This window comes from Onychomys torridus, chromosome 23, assembly GCF_903995425.1.
Source record: "Onychomys torridus chromosome 23, mOncTor1.1, whole genome shotgun sequence".
Classification (NCBI taxonomy): domain Eukaryota; kingdom Metazoa; phylum Chordata; class Mammalia; order Rodentia; family Cricetidae; genus Onychomys; species Onychomys torridus.
Window position 1 is genome coordinate 47,301,409 of NC_050465.1, and position 22,806 is coordinate 47,324,214.

General features: G+C 40.5%; 1 protein-coding gene across 1 annotated transcript in view; it reads left to right on the forward strand.

Moving 5' to 3' along the window:
• Pard3b (par-3 family cell polarity regulator beta) overlaps positions 1-22,806 on the forward strand; it is a 993,910-nt gene that overhangs the window by 870,335 nt on the left and 100,769 nt on the right. Inside the window, 1 exon segment of the mRNA XM_036173329.1 lies at positions 13,774-13,909. Within this exon segment, the coding sequence (XP_036029222.1) occupies positions 13,774-13,909 (136 nt within the window).

Below are 22,806 nucleotides of genomic sequence, written 5' to 3' on the forward strand. Positions count from 1 at the left end.
GTGAGAATTCCAAAGTAGAATGAAATGGACTTTCTGCCAGGAATGGGTCAGGTACTAATCTGGCGCTTGGAATCGAACGCATCTGAGTTTGTCTACCTATCTCCATTGTCATGGCCACCCCTTGGCCCACCTGCCATCTTCTCTACCATGCACCTGATTCTGTCCTGTATTTCAGACTTTGGAAAAAGGGTTCTCTTGTTGAATGCAGCGACCTCCATTCTGTGTTCCAAAGAGGAGCCAGAATCATGTGCTCATGTTTGAATTTCATCAGTGTTGCTTCCTGCCCTAAAGTCTGTTGTCAGCATATTTCACTGAATAAAATTCAGAAAGCTTACCATGGCACATCAGGCCAAATGACTCCAGCCCCGGCCTGCAGAAAGCCTAGGTTTAGAGAGCAGAGAAATTGAGTTGGGAGAGACTTTGGAGAGGGTTTGCTTTTGAAATCCACCTGGCAGTGGCCAGGGAGGGACCGGAGGGCAGTTGTAGCAATTGTAAAGGTACAACCAAGGTGCCTCCAGTCAACAGGAATGATGAAATGACAGAAAAGGACACAACAGACGATTGTTTCTAGAAAGTCTGGGCAAGGGCAATGGAGAAGGAAAGAGAGAAGCAATAACTGCAGAGAGGATTGGTCTCCTGGACAGAGCCTCTCACAAGGACCCTCTTGTTGCTCCTAAGAGAAGAGAGCATAGTGTCTCCGTCCTTTCAGGACAGCTTGGGTCGGTACCTGAGCTGACCAGGGTAGTGGAGGAGGCTTCATCATAAGGCATAACAAGAGAATGAATGACTGACAGCTTCAGGGACTCCCACATTCCCAAGGCTAATAGCAGAAACAGGAGGTAACAGCTACTTGGATGACACCCTCATTTGGATGAGAGTAGCAGGCACTGACGTCATCAAGCTGTTGGCTTTACAGAGAAGCAAGACTTATTTCTCTACTGACAAGGATTTGTGCCTCTCAGCAGCTGTTTGGGGTTTTATTTTACTTTTTTTTTTTTTTTTGAAAGGCTGCCTCCACCTCCTCCTTCAGTCTTCCCTGGACTTACATCTGTCTTCCCAGCTGTGAGCTGCTGAGTCCCTGGGTGCAGAACCCAGGGAGACAAGTAGGGAGGGTGTACAAATAATAATTATGTGCTGCTTGAGTCTAAATCTCAGCCCATTGTGTGTCCACAGGCAAGGGCCTTCCGATTCAAGTGTGGGCCTCTCTCTCCCTTTCAGTGTCTGTCTGTAAACCTTGATGGTATTAAGCACGTGTTTTAATAAATATTTTGTTTGCTGTATTCCCATTAATATTCATAGGGAATGGAGCACTTTGGGCTTTGTGATTTTCTAATAAACATTGATGGTGTTACTAGTTTGTAGTGAGTATTCAGTATGCTCCATCAAAATGGCAGCTCTAATTAGGTTCCTTGAATTAGCTAATGGATTTTGAGAAAGATAGCTTAGAAAGCTCTTACAGCTGTCCAAGATATTCCTGCCATGGCAGAAAGACAAAGGGCCCCTGGAAGCTACAGACTTCAGAGCTTTAGAAATGCAGCTGACAGTTAAAAAGATAAATTGCATTCATATTTTTCCAGTGAAAGTCCTAATACTGAATTAATGTTATTCCTGTAGCGAGCATCCATTAGGAAGCTCATTTTATTATAAGGATGCGTTTTGACCATTAGCTCGCTTTCTGTAGCCCCTCACCCTCCCCTCCCTCTTCTCTCTCCAATTCCCTAGATGTTTTGGATATGGTATTAAAAAGCTGCTTTGAAGAAGAAGAAATGATTCTTTTGGGGGACAGGTTATAAATTTCGGAACTCTCTTAGATATACAGTGAATATTCAACTTTGGAAAGTAAGTCAACTAATATATAAAGAAATAACACAGTGATTCAATTTAAGCCTGGTGGCTTAGATTTTTATGTGGAATTTGAAGAAAATTCAAGCTAGGAGGCAATGGGCTTATTTATACTTGGGTAAGAGATGGTTTCCTTGTAGACTAGGAAGTCTCTAACAAAGTGTGTTGTAACTCTCTTCTTTTATGCTAATATTCGGTACACCAAATAATGCAGAGCCATCCAGCACAGTCTTCAGGTTTGCACCCTCAGCATGAATGTTTCCCAACGAATAATGAATGAATGGAGTTTGAGTGACTGTAGGTATCTGCAAGTACAGAAAGAAACATTGTTTCGGATTAGTTCACAAGAAAGCTCCCAGCAAAATGTACAACAGACATGGTCTCCTCAAAGTTCCTTCTGGAGATGTGTGCACCCATTAGCTCTTAACACTTGGAAAATTAGTACCTGGTCCCTTCTCCTCTGAAAAGTTTCATTTCCTTGATAATACGGTGGATCCTTTAGGGACGTGTCTGCTCAGTCATTAACTCCCAACTGTCCACGTTCTGTTTTTATCATTTGCATCTCCATGTTGCTTCTGCCTCCTCTGGCCTGCCTGCCTTTTAGCCTTTTCCCCACCTCATTAGTAACTTTACCAAACAAGGGTTTGGTCCAGGGAAAGAATGTGAACTTTAAGTCAATTAATTGGGATATTATTTATAGCTCTGGGGAAAATATTTGTTGGGAAAGAAAACAACATTGTTGGTTTAAATTTTTTTTAAATCTTCTTTTGTGTTTATTTTTTTTTTTATATTCTTCCTAACCACCTATTTCTGCAGATAATTGAGAGCTGACAAAAAGGAGGTGGTTAATAAAACTGGCGGGAACCAGGAAGGGAATAAACTGTGTGTTGACACAACATAGAGATGACAGATTGGAGGGCTGTTTTGCTCAATGATATAAATAAAGTACAAAAGCATCATCATTTGAATATATACTCATATATATGAATGAATGTATATGTGAATGAATATATAGATACATATATATTCATTCCAGGCCCCTATGACTTCGCCATAATGGATGATAAAGGCCATAGCTGACATCAGTGTTTATGGACAGACTAGCTCCTGTCACAGGATGGACAAGCTACTAAAAGCTGAGGAAGGCGTGGCTTTTATTCATTTCGCTGTGACTTATTTATTGAGTTCCATTGTTGGCAGCATAGTGCCTAATTTTCTTCCTTCTTTGATGTTTGCTGACTCGTTCACTTTTCATATCTAAATGACAAGCTGACACCCCGCCATGGCAGCTCCTCAGCACCACCATCGCCTCCCCTGAAAGGAACAGTGGCTATTTGTTAATTAAAATCCCGTGACTGTTTCCCCTTAAAATGCCGTGGAAAGGAAAAGTCTTTGTCAAGCCCTAAAGAATTGGTTTCATTTGTTTTGTTTTGTGTGGCTTTAACCTTCTGACCTGTAATTTGGCAGCCAGTACCTTTCCCCTAATGGGAAATTTGTCACTGTATTAATGATGTGTCATACATCATCACCAGTCCATCTCAGATAAACAAGAGCCGTGGTTATAGAACATCTGCAAGTTTCAGTACTCTTCCCCTTACCCCAATCTTCAGTGGTCCTTGGGTACGGCATCTCATCATTTGGGAGATGGGACTAGAAGGTGAATTTTGCCTTGATGTAGATAACTGTTGAGTTTGAATTGTACACACACACACACACACACACACACACACACACACACACACACACGGAAAAGTCACAGAATGCAAGAAAACCCCATAGAGGTCAAGTGTTCATCTCACAGATTAGCTCCTCCAGGCTGATCTTGGTGGAAAGTCTGTTAAGATGCTGCTGTTGCCCTGCTTCAAAGTCTCACTGTCCCATTCAGAAGGATGAGTAAAGAGAGAGCTACTCAAATCCTTTATTCCCCACAGTTCCTCACACACTCCTGCTCTGACCTGGCCTGAAGTGTTCTCTTCCCTGTAGCTTCCCTTTTTAAGTTCCATTCCCTCCTCTTCCATATCTAGCCTCCTTCCTATCTATGTCTCCTTTTCTCCACAAAACCTGACCTCCCCAAGTGGAGCTAATCACAGCTGCAGGACTTCATTACACGCCATGATACTTCCTCATGATAATTGCCACATTGTGCTATCATTATCTATTTATGTCACCATCATCTGTCCCCATTGGACTGTGAACATCCCTGAGGGTTGGATCTGGATCTTAATCCTCCCCAGAGACAGGGACATGGCCCTTCTGGAGAAAAAGTAAAGTTCAAAATGCATGTACAGGTCAGAAAGTCAGAAAGCAGTTACTAGGGAGATCCTATAAGGCCACCAAGGGCCTAAGTTTGATATCTAGTTACTGTTTTCCATTCCAAGATGAAGAGGAGGTTGGCATTTCTCTAGCCTGGACTTGCAAGAACCTGAACATCTTTATAACAAATGAAATGATCCATAGGCTATGATAATACTGACTATCCGCAGTCCCATAATCCCTGAGGTCAGGAGGTCAACAGAGAGCACCAGTATAGCCAAGGGCACCTTCCATCCTGGAAAATGAGAGTTATGGGTTATCCTTGGACCCAATGTTCTTTGGGACATAGGTGGATATTACCTTTTTATGGAACCCTTTGGGTTCAAGAATCTATTTTGATTGGGTGGTTATTCTAACAATACTTAAAACTGCAGACGATCTCAGCATTTGTGCAATTCAGGGGTAAAAGAAATTAAATGTAGATCCTCTCAAAACAAGTCTCTAGTAAGTTCTTAGTCTGGTTGGTGGACCTGGTTGTTTAAACAGTAATAATATCATTATACAAATTACCTGTTTATCAGATTGTGAGATTCAACACCACAAAGCTATGACCCAAGCATCACTTGTGGGTGGCTAGTTTGTTATATGTGCTCTTAACAGACACTATGGCAAGGACCAAGTTACACATATATGCTTGTACATAATACCTTGTTTCCTGACATCTAGGGGTAGATCTAAATCATACTTTTTAGGTTCTGTCAATTGGAAAACTTGTTTTAGTCTATTTTTCTTCATCATTTTTGTCACTTTCCTAAACTCTTCTATTAAAAGAGAAGGTGGGATGTGGGGCTTGATGTATAAGAAATTACAGTTTAACTGCCTGACGTGTGTACATTCTCCAGACTGTCCTCTGGCTCCCAAAGCTACCATCCATGCACTGAGTCATTAAAATTTCCTTACTTTCCCTTAAAATCATGTCGTCTGTTAGGGCTTACTTCCTTGTTATCCAGAAGGGAAGATATAGATGTCCAGCTGTTGAGAATCAGTAAGTTGACGGCACTCCATGGTTGGGGGAAGGGGGGAGACCCTCTCTATTGTTTCTTTTAAGGAAGAGGGAATTTCACGGAGACCTAGAAAATTCCCAAGGTTTCATGGCCTGCAGCCCACAAAGGCTTGTTTTCCCAGAATGACCCTGAAAGCTTAATCCACATCTAAATGTCAGATGTGTATTCTTAAAACTCAAGCTGTGTTTGATTTAAGCCTAGAAGGTAATAGTTTTATCTTTTAGTTCCTGTAGCTATTGGTGAGAATCTCCTTGGGAGGGGTGTATATGTATATATTATTATTAATTTGCTCAAGAACCACACACAGTAAAATTTTCTTCCTCCTCGCCTTGTCAGTCTAAGAAGATGGATGTATGGTAAGATAACACAAACTTTGTAGGCTTCTTCCATGCGCCATTTTATCTAGATTTTGTTCATTTTATTTTGGATCATAAAATCCTTTGACAAAACATTTAAGATTTCAAGTTGAGTCACGTCTTAAAGTTAGTTTCCAAAGTCATTATGTGGTATAAAATCTGCGTATATTCAGAACGAGCCTGGAAAGACACTACAGGAGAAGGCTATATTGATTCCTCCTTCTGACTTCTCACCAAACCCACCCAACGTTGTTTCCTTCAGCTCTGCATTCTCTCCCCTGCCTGAGCAGCAGCTGAAGCCATCGACTTGCATATGCAGGACCGTGTTGGACCCATAATGCCAGTGTGAACACTGGAATCCCGTACAGGACACCATAAAACACAAGTAATAAAAGGTTTCGAGAAACTAACATCAACTGAAGGAAACTAAGTAAGCTCATATCAGGGACGTTTCGGTGGATGGAGGTTTTGATGGCATCCTATAGCTGTTAAAATTGCCCAAGCTTCTGTTTTCATCTAAGCTCTGGTAAATTGAATGTATCAATTGGATGCAGTTCTGATGCAAGGTTGTGTAAGAATAGCAGTGTCTACATGGATTGCATTTATCATCTTAAACAGAAGACACAGCTCCACATTGATCCACATCTACTTTTCTTTGCATTGGTGTACTCTTGTTTGGCAAACACATAAAGAGATGAAAAGATAATCTTGCCACCATTCTGGTGTGAATTTTGCAACTAGTTCTTAAAATAGCTTTTTTGTAAGAAGTAAACATTACTTTTTAAAAACTTAGTAAAGTTTTTCTATGATCTCCATGTACTTCATATAGTTTATAAAATAGATCATATATATATATATACATATATGCATATATATATATCTTAGAAAGGTCTAGTATATATGTAAATTTCTTAAGATTACAAATACTCTACTATGTATATTAGAGTAAATGGGCCTTAATAGTATTCAACTATGAGTAATTCAATGGCCATTTTATGATTAAGACAAATTGGCCTTGGAAATTTGACTACAGCCAGCAGGTCATTGTATAGAAGGAAAATAATATGATTACCTGACACAGGCTTGTAAAGGAGAGTGGATCTGTGGAAACAACTCATGTGTTATTGTTGAATTGTGACCCTCACTGCCAATTCCTGAGGAGTTTCAATTCCTTCTGGAAGAAGAGACAGAGAAGCAGGGTGTTCTGACCTCAGAGAGTAGCCCTGCATTGTCTCAGGTGATAAAGAGCAAGAGAGAGTCTGTGCCTTTTATCTGAAGGTAGGACATCGATCTGGTGGTAAACCCCAGCCAGTCACAACACTCCAATGCAGGGAAAGTTGCCTCTCATGAATCAATACAATTACATTCAAGGTAAATAGTAGCTGTGTTCATGGTGTGAGTGCTCACCATTATGCAATCAGAAGTGTCAAGGAAAGGGGCCTTTCATTTCTTTATGCTCCACCACTATGGCTTGATTCACTGAGGTCAAGATCCAGTCCAGGGTTCCAATTTCCAAGACAAATTTTCAAGCTGTAGAAGTCAGAGGGTCAATTCATCTAGGAAGGATGGAGGTACCAAAACATGGATCTCAAGGGAAGCCATTGCTGAGGGCAGGAAGCCTGTGGAGAAAGACGGAAGGACAGGCTCTCAGTGCCATGGCAAAGTCAGGAGCCCAGTAACCAAGGCACATTGTCACATTTTTGCTTCTGGGTCAAGTGCCACCAGCACAGCTGGGGGAGGGACCAGGATCTAGCCTGAGCTAATATATCATCATTTTTTTTGTGTCGATTTTTCACTTCCTATGACTCTCACTTGAACAGCAATTCCTCTGAAGCAGGGTTTGAAGATCCCCCGCTGCATCCTGACATAAGCAAAAGGCTAGCACAGCCTTAGAACTGTATGCTGATGCTTACTTTTCACAGGTGTATATTAGTGGAGAACCTATGTGACCTTCCCGTCTTCTGGCACCTCTCTGTTATGTGATAGTTCTATCTTAAGAGCCTAAACTGTCTCCTGACTTACTACGAGTGTGCTACCTGAGATAGCTGAAGGAAGCAGTCCATGAGGGAAAAGGAGATTCCACACATAAAAGCTGACTTGGTCTCTGTTACTAATATTGTTTGCCTTTCCACTAAACTTGTCAGCTTTGTGACTTAAATGCAGTCATACTAAACAAGGGGTTCTTCATTGCAGTAATTGTTTTCATTACAAAGCTATCTTAATTCTGGTAGAAATCAAATTTCCATATGATCGAGGTAAATCCTTATTATTTTAGGGGCAGACTATTGGCAAAATGCAGAGTATCATTTTCACCAAAGCTATTAGGAGCAGAGCCTGGGACCTGGCAGCTTTAACAAGCTAGGCTCAGCCAAATATCCTCAATAGGCCAATTAATTAGACAAAGACTTCTAAAAAGCCAAAAAAAAAAAAAGAAAGAAAGAAGAAGATTTATTCAATATAGTCAATTGGGAAACAGAACAAAGTGGTCTAGTCCTTCTCAAGTCTATCTTCGAAGCCCTGAGCATGAGGTTCAGGTTTAAACAGAAGGCAAGAGACTTGGTCAAGGTGTGGTCCCACCCATCATCACTGTCTTGAATCCAGTCTCTCCTGCAAGGTGGTTTTGACAAGTTGTCAGATAAATGTGAACTCTCTTTCCAAGACAAGGTCTCATTCTGACTGACACTGGGGCGCTTGCTTTTTATCATTCTAAAAGCATAATACTCCTGGGAAAATTCCAATTTCTCAGGGCCCGTTGTTTCAATAATTTTATAGCCAAAGGGAAGGCCATAAGCATCTCCTTAGAATATCTTTACTCCTGTGAGGTAGTTAAATCATCATAGATAATAAAGGAGAATTTGAGAAGAAATCAGAAGCCAGAGTCCCAAAATGCCATCCATGGATAGTCAGTTAGGGTCCCAAAATGTCACTGGATGTAAAAAGTCAAAATATCTAATACCAATACAAGAATAGGTACTTTTTTAGGGAGGTTGGCATTACATAATCACATTATTCAGTAAATGTGGAACCCTTTTCCTCCTACTGGGTTGCCTCATCCACCCTTGTGGATGCCACAGACCAATGTGCCTGGTCTTATTGTAGCTATCATACAGTGTGTGATTGAGGTGACTTGGAGGCCTGCTCTTGTTTGAGGGAAGGTGGAGGCGGGTTGGGTCTGGGAGGGAGGGGAGATGGAGGGGCAGAGACTGCAGGAGTGGAAGGAGAGGAAAGTGCCATCGGGATGTAATATATAAGAGAGAAAAAAGAATAAGATCCTCAATAGATGTATAAGAATTTCTCAAAATGTTTATTGGGCAGGAATTGTTTTACCAACAGAACATAGTAATCATGCCCATGATAATTTGCCTTCAGCTGGATTTTTTTTTTTTTAAGAATCTGTTGTGGAATTTCTAATATGACTAGCAAAATAAAATTCTACATAGACAGAACTTTGCCTGCTGCAGCACTGGCTGCTTCTCCACCCTGGTCTTCATCCACAGTCTTTGTCTTCCATGTGGGATCTTAGTCATATGTTGATTTTCTTCTGCACCCCATTCAGTTTTATGCCAGTTTCCCACATAAGCCTGTTAGTGATATAATATTAATTGCCCCAAAATGTCAGTCTGCAATTGCTCCAACATCATTCTTTTAATGAATACAGACTTCATTTGCTTGTATTCCTATTACTTTAGCTACTTCTAGTTCTATTTTTATAGCAAAGATCTGTGCAAATAAAAAAATATCAAAAGGTATGCCTATAAATGTACTGTGCTAAATTCCCTCTGTGTTGAAATGCCTGTGAACTGTTGTTCCCAAATGCCTGCTGCATTTTAATGCCTTTCTCCCAGGGCAACATGATATAGAAGAAAAAGCTAGAGTTTTACAGGCACACAAGTCCTGGCCCACCACTCTCCACTCATGTTTCTTTTCTTCTCTGAGCCTCAGTGTATAAGTCTGGGAAATGCCAACAATAACATCGTCCTCACAGATTTGACTAGAATTGCATGACATGAGCATATGTCTGGGACATCATAGATGCTCTGTAAAGCTAGTTTACTTTCTCCAGACCATAGCAGCAAGGAGAGAAGACTGTACCATGCTCAAACCGATACTTAGTTCTAAGAAGTACTCCTACTGAAGGAATTATGAGCAAGGAAGAGTAAGTTTAGATTCCAAAAAAATATATAGTACCTTGGTATGAAGGTTTTCACATAGAGTGGATATTTATGACTACAGATAACTGCAAAGAAAATGAAATCCATTACAAAATTAAGCTCTGTCCAGCTCAGCAGTGTTATAAGAAAGACCTGTTGGAATTACTGCCTTTAAAGACATAGGCTATGTAACTGACAAAAAAATCCTCAATAACATAAATGTCTTGGTACATGGCTTGAGTTAATTCAACATTCTAAGACTATTGCTGGTCACCTACATATAGATGCAGCTATTTTTGTATTAATGACCAGACTCAGCTGGATAAGGTCATGCACAGCTATAATCCTTGCCTTGGTTCAGAAACAAACCAACAGACAGAGGATCCAAACTCTACTTTGCCCAGTAAACAACAAATACAGAAAGCCTAACCTTCCAAGTACTGATGTAGATGTAAAGTGCTTAATCCTCTAAGAAGTTTAAGTTACATCAGAACTTGATGTGGCTTCTGAATATGTCAGGTAGAAGATTTCCCAGAATTCCTGCTACTGCATTCCATAAAAGCAAGAAGATAGACCAGATGGTACCTAGGGACCTTCAGGAGTCAAATCCTGTGTGCTAGCCTTAAGTCTATGATGGTTTGGTGTTTGCTAGAGACTCAAGTCTCTACAATATAAACAAGATAGAAGAATTCAATCATAAGTAGCTCCCGTCAACAGGAATGTTTGGAGTCAGACTGACTTTCTTAGCCCTCTATTAGCTGATAGCCTCATTGTCTTCATTTTGGTGAGCAGAATAATAAGCCTTATCTTTTAATATTCTTTTCAGATTTTGAGGTATTTTCCAAAGCTATTATGTTAGAACTACACATAGAGTCTATTCAAGTGTCCGTCCCTATAGCTTGGTAGTGGTTTTCTGAAGTTCTGGCTTGAAAAGGATTCTGAGACTATCTAGGATCTTTCAAAAAGAGAGTAATTGATGTACACTCTGGGCAGGTGGTAGAAATAAAAGTTTGAATCAGTATATTTATGATACATTATTATTATAATGGTCGATACCATTGCTACAAAATATATAAATATAGCATCAAATTGTTAAATTCGTACAACTTCAACACAAAGTAAAATCAATTGATTGCTTGCTTACAACATGATAATATATAACATTTTATTAGTTTAGTGATAAACATATGTGTTATCTACTGAGAAATGCTGAAAACTGAAATCAGAATATGTGATTCCTAACTTTAACATATAAAACACTTGGAAAATGACACTGTTATTACTAAGGGCAGTAAGAGGTTTAGGAATGGGAAAAATAAGACCAAGACTGAAAGATAGTTCCAGATTGTGATAAAAGACTTTCATTCTATTCCAAATATTGTCTTAGAATATTCACACTTGGGAGAAGACATAGCATGTTTTGCATGGAGATACTCCATGACTTTTTTCTGTTTTTTACTGGGGCCAGATTTCTTTTCCAGGTAAATAGTCATGCTCCTATCACCATCAGGGACTCTTTTGAATCCTGAACAGCTGCTTTTATATTCTTGCCCTACTGTCTTATTTGAGTATGGCAAGTTGATCAAACCCATATTTTTAAATTTATGTATTTATAGGCATATGGAAGAACAGTTTATAGTCTGAATATGATTTTTCCCACCACAAATGGAAGAATATTTGATGTTTGGTCCTTTTATAAAAACAGTACCTTTCTTTCCTTTTTCTGTTTTCCTTTATTACTGATGACTTCATTCTACATGAATTCAATGCTTCAGTTTCTTTGGGGTAAACTAATAGATTATGTATGCAATGTTTGCACCACGGTGATTGAACTCATCTGGTGAGTTTGAATGCTGCTCTCGCATCTCTGTAACCAGCAGAAGCCTGTGCATGGGATCCAGCCTCTGCAGTCTTGTATTCCTAAGCAGCCCAGGCAGCTTTCAGAGTAGAGCATGCTGCTCTCGCCACATGGGCTCCAGGAAAGCTTAGCAGTCCCCTATTGTCTTTGGGGGTTATCTTTTTTAATTAAAAAAAGGAAGGTGAATTAGAACTATTTTCAGAATTTTTAAATACATACTGAAGGAAAATAAAGGTCTGTGCCCTGCTCCCTGAGCACTTAACTTATTATTTTTTTTAAGATTTATTCTTGTTATTGTCAATTACATGTATGCATGTGTGTCTGTATGGGGTGTGTGCATTGTGAGTACAGGTACCCACAGAAGACCAAGGTAGCAGACACCCTGGAGTTAGAGTTATAGGTGGCTGTGAACTTCCTGACATGGGTGCTGGGCATGAAATTCCTCATAACAACTGAGCCATCTCTCCAACCTCAGGGTTTGCCTTTTCTTTACCAAAAGCATCAGCTGTTTAATCAATTGCTATCTCTGATGTTCCAATTAAGCCCAGTGGCCAGGGCATACTCACTGATGAAAAGCCACAAAGCCAGCATGTGGCCACACACTATCCACTACCTTGCCATCAAGTAGCCGACCTCGCCTTGCAAACATGTTTACTTGTTGCTTTCTTTTTTATAACTTCTTAGCTTAATTTTCAAATACTTTAATTTGCTTTGAGATAGCTCTTTTTTTTTTAAACCAAATACCTTATTTAAATGTAAAACTCAACAGTAATACCTGAGGACCTTTATGACATGCAAGGTTCTTCACGGCGGGGCCCCTCCATTCCTGTCCAACTGTCACTTGTTCCCCGTTCCACAGTCCCTTCCATGTGACTCATAAACTAGAGTGTGATTCTTATCCGAGGCTCAGGTTATCATCACTTGCTCTTACTGATATGACACATATGCCATCTGCTATGTGGAAGAGGCAGAAAAAAGGCAGTTGGGACTGCTACTTGTCCAAATGGACTGACTGGCAAATACATCCCCAGAGCAAGATTTTCTTGCTGTGTTCTCTCTCTCTCTCTACCTGGAATTGGCTCCTCTCACCTGCTCAGTTCCTGCATGTCTATGTAGCCAGTAAGACTCATCTAGAGTGTCACCTCTTCTATGGCACCTTCCACTATCACCTCCCATGGCCTGCTCTCACCCTGTCAACATTTAGGCACTCATGCTCCCATAACCCCTGTGCAGATCCCTCCAGTGACAGCCATCTTTGTTCCCCCCAAAATGTGATTCGTCCAGGAAAAGTATATGAAATGTCCATCTTTACATCTCCAGATCTTAATGTAAGGTCTGACACAGTGGGACACTTAATTGTTAAATGAACCAGTGAAGTTCAATGGCAGACCTGTGTATCTGTTTTGTCTTGGCTCCTGGGCTGGATTATAAAGCATAAGCATAATCCTGGTTCTGTTAAAATAATCATAACAAATCAACCCAAACTAAAAAGGGGCCACTGGCTGCTCAAGGTGTCACTGGGCAAGCTGTAAGTCTTAGGCAGAATCAGTGGCTAACACAGAGAGACATGACCCTTGGACAAGGAGCACACTAGAACACTAGAACATTGAACAGCTGTCCACCTTCCCCTACCCATGTCTTTCCCTTATTGCCATATCTTTCACATTCTTTCTTTACCTATAGTCCATCTTTACTTATGCATTGACTACACTCTCCTGTCACACCACACACACACACACACACACACACACACACACACACACACTCACTCACTCACTCACTCACTCCAAAAGTTCTTCAGTTTCACTGAAAGGAATTCTGGGGCATGCCAGTCAATCATTTGTCACATCCAACCTTCAGTTCAAGCAACTGGGATTTGATCTCAAATAAGCAATGGCATTTGAAAGAATGAGACACTCACATTAAAATTTAACCAAACACTGTATATATATGATTGTAAGAAGAAAGTAGTGCATTTTTTAATTGCTCTAGAAGGTCAGGACATGACCTTACCTTCTCATTCCCAAAGCATTTATTAATCCCAAATCAGAGCTCTTGACCCGTGGAGTTAAATGTGTGTGTGTTTGTATGATGTCTTTTCTTTGCTCATTTTTATTACTGATTTCAACACTTTCCTAGTTTAAATTACTTTCTCAAATCTTATAAATTTGGATGTCCAGCCCTTTAGCAGGGAGAGGAAATGGGGATCTCTGAGGCTTTGTGTGACCATGTCTATTCATGTGCTACAGTGGCCGTCCCATGGCTGGAAACAATGACCGCATCCAGAAGCTTCGGAAGGAGTACTATCAGGCTCGAAGAGAAGGGTTCCCTTTGTATGAAGAGGAAGAGGGACGAACACGGCCATCTGACCATGACCTTCGCTGGGTAAGCCCATGCCTGATTCCAATCATAAATACCTCTCCACCAAAATAATTCAGAGCAGAAGTCCACAGTCAGGTCAAGAAAGTTCTGTGCATATCGGGTTACACTCAGGTTTCTGGAGTTTTATAGATATGAACATTACCCAGACCACAGTCATCTTCTCCCACAGAAGTTGTCTATATAAATCAAACCACAGAACTGTGCTTGTTCATTCTATCTGCTCTCACGCTTACTTCCTGTTGGGCACCTCACTGGTCTGGGGCAAGCAGGTCAGCTACTCTAAAGAGGACAAGGAATGTTTGTGTACCTTACTCCTTCCACTCCTCTTAGACCTTAAATATGATTTATTAGAAGTAAATTTCAGAGTATTATTGTCAAAGGTATCAACTGTTTGTGTATGAGATCTGAGCAATTCATGTTCCCCAAGTCTTATAATAGGATGGTGTGTCTTGAGATAAGGGAAGTTTTTGTAGCAGGATCACTGTGCTAATTCATTCATCATTCAAGGAACAGAAGTGAATGTTGTCAGCACTGAAGGGAGACTCTGGTTTCTCTGCGTAGCACTTTCTCTGTCTTGTAAGTACCTCTAAAATTCACTCAACTCATGAGCAACCACAGAAATGCCCAGGGGCAGAGCTTAGAGTTGGATGATAAGGACTTGTCAGTGACAGTGCCTAACTTGCAGGTGGTACTCAATACATATCATATTAGCTCTTGGTACTGTCATTGGAGCAGAGCTGAATGTGGGCACTCTAACATCCTGGCTATAATCTATTGGTGAAATTATTAAGGACACTCCACGTAGTTAAAAGGGAGGTTTATTTTGTGGGGTAACTTACAAATGAAGGGGTAGGTTGCAGGGTCTGGCAAAGGTATAGGGCAGTCCGGCGGTGTTCTCTGGAGAACTCTGCTCGGTCCCTTCCTGCCTCCCGCGTCCCGGAACCAAGAGCACCACCTCCTGCTCCTTGGTCTTCGGCTCCCTCCTCTGCCCCGCCTTGTGGGCGTGATCATTACTGAAGCCTCAATGGAGGTTGGAACTTCCAGGCCAATGCTGGGATGGCTATCCACTACAATAATCCATCCTATGTGTCCTCTTGGATGATTGGGGCCATCTAGTCTCCCATCTCCTTGGAAAAAAAATAAGCTTATTAAAGAGAGTTCCCTGCGCTAGGTTTTATACATATATTTTATACATATTTCTTCTCACAAGATCCCTTCAGTCTTCACAAATGCATCACAGGAGGTCATGACTGACAAGTGGACCAAACAGTAGTCTCAGTGTCTCCCATTGTTGTGCAAAACAATGGCAGCTCCTCAGGTAGGAGATCCCTTTTCTGAGGACGGAGTTTAAAAACACTAATGGAGCCAGGGGAGGTGGCACACACCTGTATCCTAGCACTGAGGAGTCTAAAGTAGAAGGATCAGGAGTTCAATGCTAGCCTCATGTATGTGGTAAGTTGAAGGTGCATGAGAGCCAGTCTTAAAAAACAACAACAACAAAAAGAAAGAAATGTATAAATACATATTAACAGAAGTGTGTTGTGTACATTGGTGATCCAAACCCAGAGATGTCAGCCTCTTTGGAGTCAGGCTATGTATCCGAGTCAGTAACTATTTATGTTTTCTACAGATGTTAGAATTAAATAGAATGACAAGTACGGTGGTGGGGCAATGCATCTTAGATTCTCCATAGTGGAAAAGAAAGGTATCTATGGAATAACAGACGCAATAATAATTCACCCTGTCTCAAACTTGATCCCGATTGATTCACTGCCTTCAACAAGAGATGAGAGGCAAAGCTCAGACTCCCTTAACAAACAAAAACCGGGGATAAAGTGATTGCCACTCTCCCAGGAACAGAACACCCTGTCCAACCCATTGAACCGTTTTTTATGAATTCCTATGAGCAGCAGAAGAAAGTGATCTCAGAACGACTAGCCCTTGTTATGTTGGCTTTATGTAAGATTTCTTTACTTTGAGCGAAGAGGATGAAGATTCTAAGCCTCAAAGAGACCTAACATGCCTGTGAAGCTCACCAAACCTGAGCTGGAGGCTGGTCCCTTGGGAGCTCCCTTTTCTAAGGATTCTCTTTATACCAAGCAAATTTGTAACCAAACAGTTTAGTGACTGAAGAAGTATCTATTTTAATTTGTGTTTCCCATGCTCTGGTGTATTGAGCTTTGCCAAATGTGACCGATTTTATGCTTCCCAGACAATTTGAATCTAAGGCACCCCAGAGGGATGCTGGGAACCACACTGTCATGAAAGACAAGTGTTCTCTGTGATCACCTGAGATACTCCAAACTGAGGATTAGGATCTCAGCACCCTTTGCTCTCCTTTCCCTATGCCAAAGAAAAACACTGGTACCTTTTGTCTAGAGGAGGCCTGAGAAATTACACCTCTGTCTTGCTACATTTGGAAAGATCTAGGAGAGCAAGTTTAGAATGTTAACATTTCATTTCTGTCTCTCAGCCAGACCCAACAAAGCATCTTTCATGAGACTGTAGTGTGTAGAGTAGGCTGGTCCTCAGCACCACAGTAGTCCTTGTTAAAGTCAAATCAAGGGACAGGGAAGGACAGCTACCCCTAGCAACTTATAATTCTCTGGGTAGTCAACAAGGAATCTGAGATTCAGGCTCAATAATAGAAACTGAGCATTGGTTCCTTCCACTTCCATAAATCTCTAAGCAGTCCACATTTGCTTACAAAATCATCCTCATCATCATAATCAAAAGACTTTGAGATGCCCCAGTATAGTTGCCCCAGTATATAATACTCAGGTCAAGAGACCTAAAGAATGTTTTCCACAACCATCCTATTCCAGAAAACTTCTGTGCTGTCAAGAGAGAAAGTAGGAAAATAAATTATCCTGCTACTATTATCTTCCCTTCCTATCCTCAGGACCACTCAGGAGGTAATAAACCTCCAGATGCTAAAGTCCCTATTTAAAATGCTGAGGATTTGTGTAGAACCTGTAGGCTTTCTCCTATATACTTTGAAGCCTCTACAGACTATTTATAATACCTGATGCAATGTCAATGTTGTGTGTATGTACACACATATCTGTGTGCTCATGTTTGTGGATGAACAAGTGTACAAGTATATATACATATGTGTGTAGTCAGACTTCCTTTGGACCACAAACTCCCAAATAATGACATGGAGACTTCTTACTAATTATGAAAGCTTGGCCTTAGCTTAGGCTTGTTCCCAACAAGCTCTTATAACTTAAATTAACCCATTTATATTAATCTACATTCTTCTACTTGGTTCATTACCTCTCCTCCATACTGTATATTTGACTTCCTTTGTGTCTCACTGATGAAATCTAAACCTCTCAGCTTCTTCCCAGAGTTCCTATCTCTGTGCAGAAGTCCCATCTATCCTTTCCTGCCTAGCTATTGGCCATTTATTTATTAAATAATAATAATAATAATCCTGCAACTATTATCCTCCCTTCCTATAAAATAATGTTTAAATAATAATCTTTATTAAACCAATCATAAGGTACCTTTCATACAGTGAAATGTCCCACAACATTCCCCCCTTTTTGTCTAAATAAAAAGGAAAGGGTTTAACTCTAACACAATAAAATTATATACAATAAGAACAATTATCAGGTAAGAATTACATTCACAATGTCCACTCCATCTGTATTTGACAACTTTGGAGGAAGTTTTCTATTATCTATCCTGTCTTGCATGAGTTCCAAGTTCAGCAGTCGACTTCCTTTGTGTCCTGCTTGTCCAGTTTGGACAGCATACAGTCAGCAGTCAAGGCAAGGGCTGTTTCTTGTGCAAACTCTAAATAGAGGTTCTTTAATGTCCATCACCTCCTCTGAAGTAAATTGGTGCCACCAAGAGCAGACAAATATCTCACTGTCATGAAAAGCCTTGTTATTAAAAAGCTTAAATGCCATATTCTATGGAACTCTGAAGTGTTTGAAGACCACCTATCTAAAATATATCTCTGAAGCCGAGTGGTGGTGGTGCACGCCTTTAATCCCAGATCTAGAGGCAGAGCCAGGCAGAACTCTGTGAGTTTGAGGCCAGACTGGTCTACAGAGTGAGATCCAGAACAGGCACCAAAACTGTACTGTCTCGAAAAACATATATATATATATAAAATCTGTTTGACCTTGAAAACATCCTAACATGAATACAAATCTGATTATTATAGATGACTACTAACCTGCATTTCTTAATTATCCTAAATAGTTTATAATAATAGCTTTCAAGGACTACCATTTTTAAATGAGTTGTATAGGTACAATACCTTAAGTAAGAGTAGAAACATATATACAGTATAACAAAAATAACCTTAAATTTGTGTCAATATACAAAAATCCATACCAATATAAATAGCTGAGACTAGTAGTTGCTTTTCAGTAGATTCAGTAATGTACGACTTTACCCTATCATTCCTATATCCCCCCCCCCTTTTTTCTTTGCAGAAAGTGATCCTTGAATCTAACCTCCTTTATTTAGTTTCCTACTTCACCATGACCAATAACACCCTGGAACTAATCCCCCTAAACAATGACAAACATCCATAACCCACCGATTGACCAAAAACCACCCACCCTGCCTCTTAGAAATGTGAGTATTGTGTTCTTAAAATTATTCCCTGTTATGTGGATCAATGGCATCTTTAGGGGATCTTGAGAAAACTGGGGTAACTGTCAAGTCCTGGGAAAGCTGGCTGTGTCATTTATTGTCCATTCTCTGTGTGATGGGAAAGTGCAGGGCTTGTCTGAAGACCTGGCTGGAGTAGTCTGTGAGGTTGGACCCTCTCAGCTAGTAGCTTTGCAGTTGTTCTGGATGCAGATTTTTGGGGACACTGCAACAGGCCTTCTGAGAGGCTGCATCACTGGGCTACTTGTCTTCATTGGTGTCTGGTCCTTTTTTTCTCTGAAACACACAAATATTTAAAGGTAACATAGATACCTGCATTAATACAAGTATGGAATGTGTGGTGTGCACAAGTCAGGTAAAGATGATCTTCTGTTGTATATCTGAGCAGGTAAAAGGCACCTGTCAACTTTATAAGTCCATTTGGACTGTATAACAGAACTGTAATAAATCTCCATCCATACCATATGAAATGATGACATGTAATAAGTCATGAGGACTCTGTAGTCAACAAGATTTATCATGTCTCATCCAGTCTCAGAGCTGTTCCCATGTCAAGGGATCAGAATATACATCACCTGTCTTGTAGTTTTTGTTTTTTTTCCTTCATGTCTGCAACCAAATCTGACCTCTATTAATTTAGAAGGAATCCATAGTTTTTCGTTTCCTGTGGAAACTAAGGCATAACCTCTCCCCCAATGCAACACACTTCCTGACTTCCATTCTGACATGACAACATCCTTAAAATATATAGGCTGGTTTAATTTAGCAGTTTCCATAATCCAATGTATCTCAGCAGCTGTTGTTTTTCACTCATTAGCATTTAAAAATTTTAAAGTTAATAAAGCAATATATAGGATCCAGACTCCCTGTGTATTCCCATCCTTATGTGGCTTATTCTTTTTATATTACTTTACTCTTTCTTTAAAGATTTTATTTTTTTAAAACTATTTACTTTTTTCTCTGACTGTATATACCCATTTTCTTTTTCTTTTCTTTAGCATCTAAGCACATTTTTCAGCATACTTTCCTGTTCAGGGTTTTCTTTCCGTCTGGACCTGGCTTTCTGTGTGCCTGCAGCCTTCTCTGACTGCTTGAGCCCAACCTTAAACAGCCACCAACTGTGTGGCTCCACTTAGCACATGGTGCTTGCAGCTGGCTACATCCCCCCCACACCCCACCCCCTGGGTCAGTTCAGCAGGCTACTCCACTGATTCTGGGCTGTGATTCTGGGCTGTAACCACTGTTTGCTTTTCTGTAAGAGCTAAGCCTCATGCTCACAGGCACCAGCTGGGAGCTGTACCTGTCTGCTCCAGCTCTGGGAAGTTGTTGTACCCATGCTGCACCAGACATTTCTACCTAGTGCTGAGTAGCACACCAGCTGTTTTAAGTGTTCAGCTGCACAGCAGGGCCTCTTAAAGGAGCTTTTTCCTCTGTATGCCTTTAGTACCAGACCTGTTTGAGAGACAGACTGCAGTACTAAGAAGCCATATATAGCTCTGTGTCCAGAACTTTTTTCAGCTCCCTCAGGACCTATGTTTGGATATACATGGTGTGCGTTGACCACCAATTGTAGTCATACTTTCTTTGGACCCAGCTCCCAAATAATGACATGGAGACTTCTTACTAATTATGAAAGTTTAGCCTTAGCTTAGACTTGTTCCCAACAAGCTCTTATAACTTAAATTAGCCCATTTATGTTAATCTACATTCTGCCACATGGCCCATTGCCTCTCCTCCATACTGTATGTCCAACTTCCTCTGTGTCTTGCTTGCAAAATCTATGCCTCTCCTATTCTTCCCAGAGAGTTCCTATCTCTGCCCAGATGTCCTGCCTATCCTTTCCTGCCCAGCTATTGGCCTTTTAGCTCTTTATTAAACCAGTCAGAAGATGCCTAACACACAGTGTGATCAAATATCCTGCAGCACATGCATGTACATACATGTGGAGTCCAGACATGAATGTCAGGTGTCATTCTTCAGGTTCTGTCCACCTAGAATGTCATGTTAGGCTGAGGTATGTCAGCTACCATTTCTTTCATACACACACACACACACTTGTTCCCTTTTCCTATTAAAGAGTCTATTGAAAATATTTCCTCAATCTCAGTTTCAATAAATATCCATTTGCTCAGCCTCAGTGGAGGCCAGTCATTGGCAGCAAGAAGGTGGCATTATGTCCACTTTACAGGGTAAACTCACAATCTGGCTAAGGAATGTATGTATCTAAGCCAATACTCCATAGGACAAGCGTATAGGGTAAATGCTGTAACCAGCTCCTACAAGGACTCAGGGTAAGTGAATGTGTTAGGTCTGCAGTCAGTGGCAGACAAGGTGCTGTGGAAGCTATTTTAGGCAATCTGGGACTTGCTTCAGCCAACACATTTTATTATTATTATTATTATTATTATTATTATTATTATTCTCTCATGTCAGTGATTTATTTTTTTCTTCTCCAAACCAAAATAATAATAGTAATAATAACCTGCCTGATTTAGTTACTTCATCTATTTTAAAACAAGTAAACACACAAAGATTGTAAGGTTTGTAAATACAGGCCTGAGAGCTGAAAAAGCCTTTCCATCAGCCTCTTTTGTAACTGTTTTCCATCTAGGCTCTGAAAAGCCATAAAGAATTGGTCTAGAGAATTTCAATGGCTCCGAGTAAAATGGCCTGGTGGGTTTTTATAGGACCAATTAAATAAGCAAGGCATGCTAGCTGTGAAGTGTTAACATTTGCCAAAAGAAAACATGATACCTGCTATCTGCTGGTATTTTTATTTTCTGTAAAACTTGTTAAGACTGTCACAGTCCTCTGGCAACAGGCTGCCTCTTTTATTAGCAGATAAAGATTATCTGCTTATTTAACAGCAGCATGAATATCTTGTAAGTAATTTCGGAAATGAGATGGCTCTCAAGTTTTCTGCAACTGTCCATACCTTTATTATCACCTTCTTCATGAGCTGCATAGTGTATTATTATTCCTCTCTCCCTGTTTAAAAAATCTTGGTTAAATTAGAAGACTGTTTACCTATAAGAGTTTATAGATTCTTTAATAGGAAAAGGGAACAAGTGTGTGTGTATATGAAAGAAATGGTAGTTGGCATACCTAATCCTAACATGACATGCTAGTTTCCACTTTACCAAAAAAACTTGGTACTACAACTTTCTAGTAAGGGAGTTGTCTCGGGTACACTATGGTTGCAAACAAAGAGGGTGACTAGGTTCATAAGGGAAAACACTTGAAAAGGTTTTCTCCTCCTGTTGGGGTGGTAGTCTAGTTGCCAAGATGAAGGAATGTGCTTAGCAACCGATCTGCAAAGTGAAAGACAAACATTTGTGCGCAAAAGGAATGAAGAACATGATGCTGAGGGCATGCTAGGCATCTTTCGATGACAGAGAGCGCATGTGGAAATGCCACAGACAAGTGTGCTGACTAGTTTTGTCACCTTGACAGGAGCCAGAGTCACTTGGCGAGAGGGACTCGCAACTGAGAAAATTCCCCTACCAGATGGGCAAGCCTGTGGTGAATTTCCTCCCTTAATGATTCACCATGAATAATGCTAGCTTTGGGCTAGTCGTCCTGGGTGAATAAGCCATGGAGACCAAACCAGTAAACCTCCCTCCTCCGTGGCCCCTGTGCCAGTTCTCACCTCCAGGCTTCTACCTGCTTGAGTTCCCGCCCCAGCTTCTCCCAGTGACCGACTGTTACCTGGGTGTGTGAGATGAATAAACCCTTTCCTCCCCAAGATGCCTTCAGTCACTGTGTTTCATCACAGCGATAGAAAAGTAACTGAGACAGCAAGCAAATACAAAAACAATCTGAAGATTGTTTTCTAAATATGAGGAGATAGAGAAGAGTGTGAACTCCTGCTGCCAATGGCCCACTACCAGAAATGAGACTTTATAATGTATTTTCCTTGTCAGTTCCTTAAAGGCAACTCATAACAACAAATGACACTGCCCAGTATAATGACTCATGCCTGTAATTCTATCTGAGAGATGGAGGCAAGAGGATCAGAGGTTAAAGGTCATCTCTAAATACCCAAAAACTCTGAGACCAGTGTAGTTGCATGAAACCCTACCAATAAATAAATAAATCCAAATTTCCTTGCTGAGTGAGTATCCATAGATAAACTTCACCTACAGCCAAAGAGGACAATGTTATTAAAAACAAAAGCTAAGTAAATAAAAAAATAAAGACAGTGATAAATGATTCTGATTAGTCAATTGACTCTTATATTGTAAAGAATGGAAACCTATGTTTAA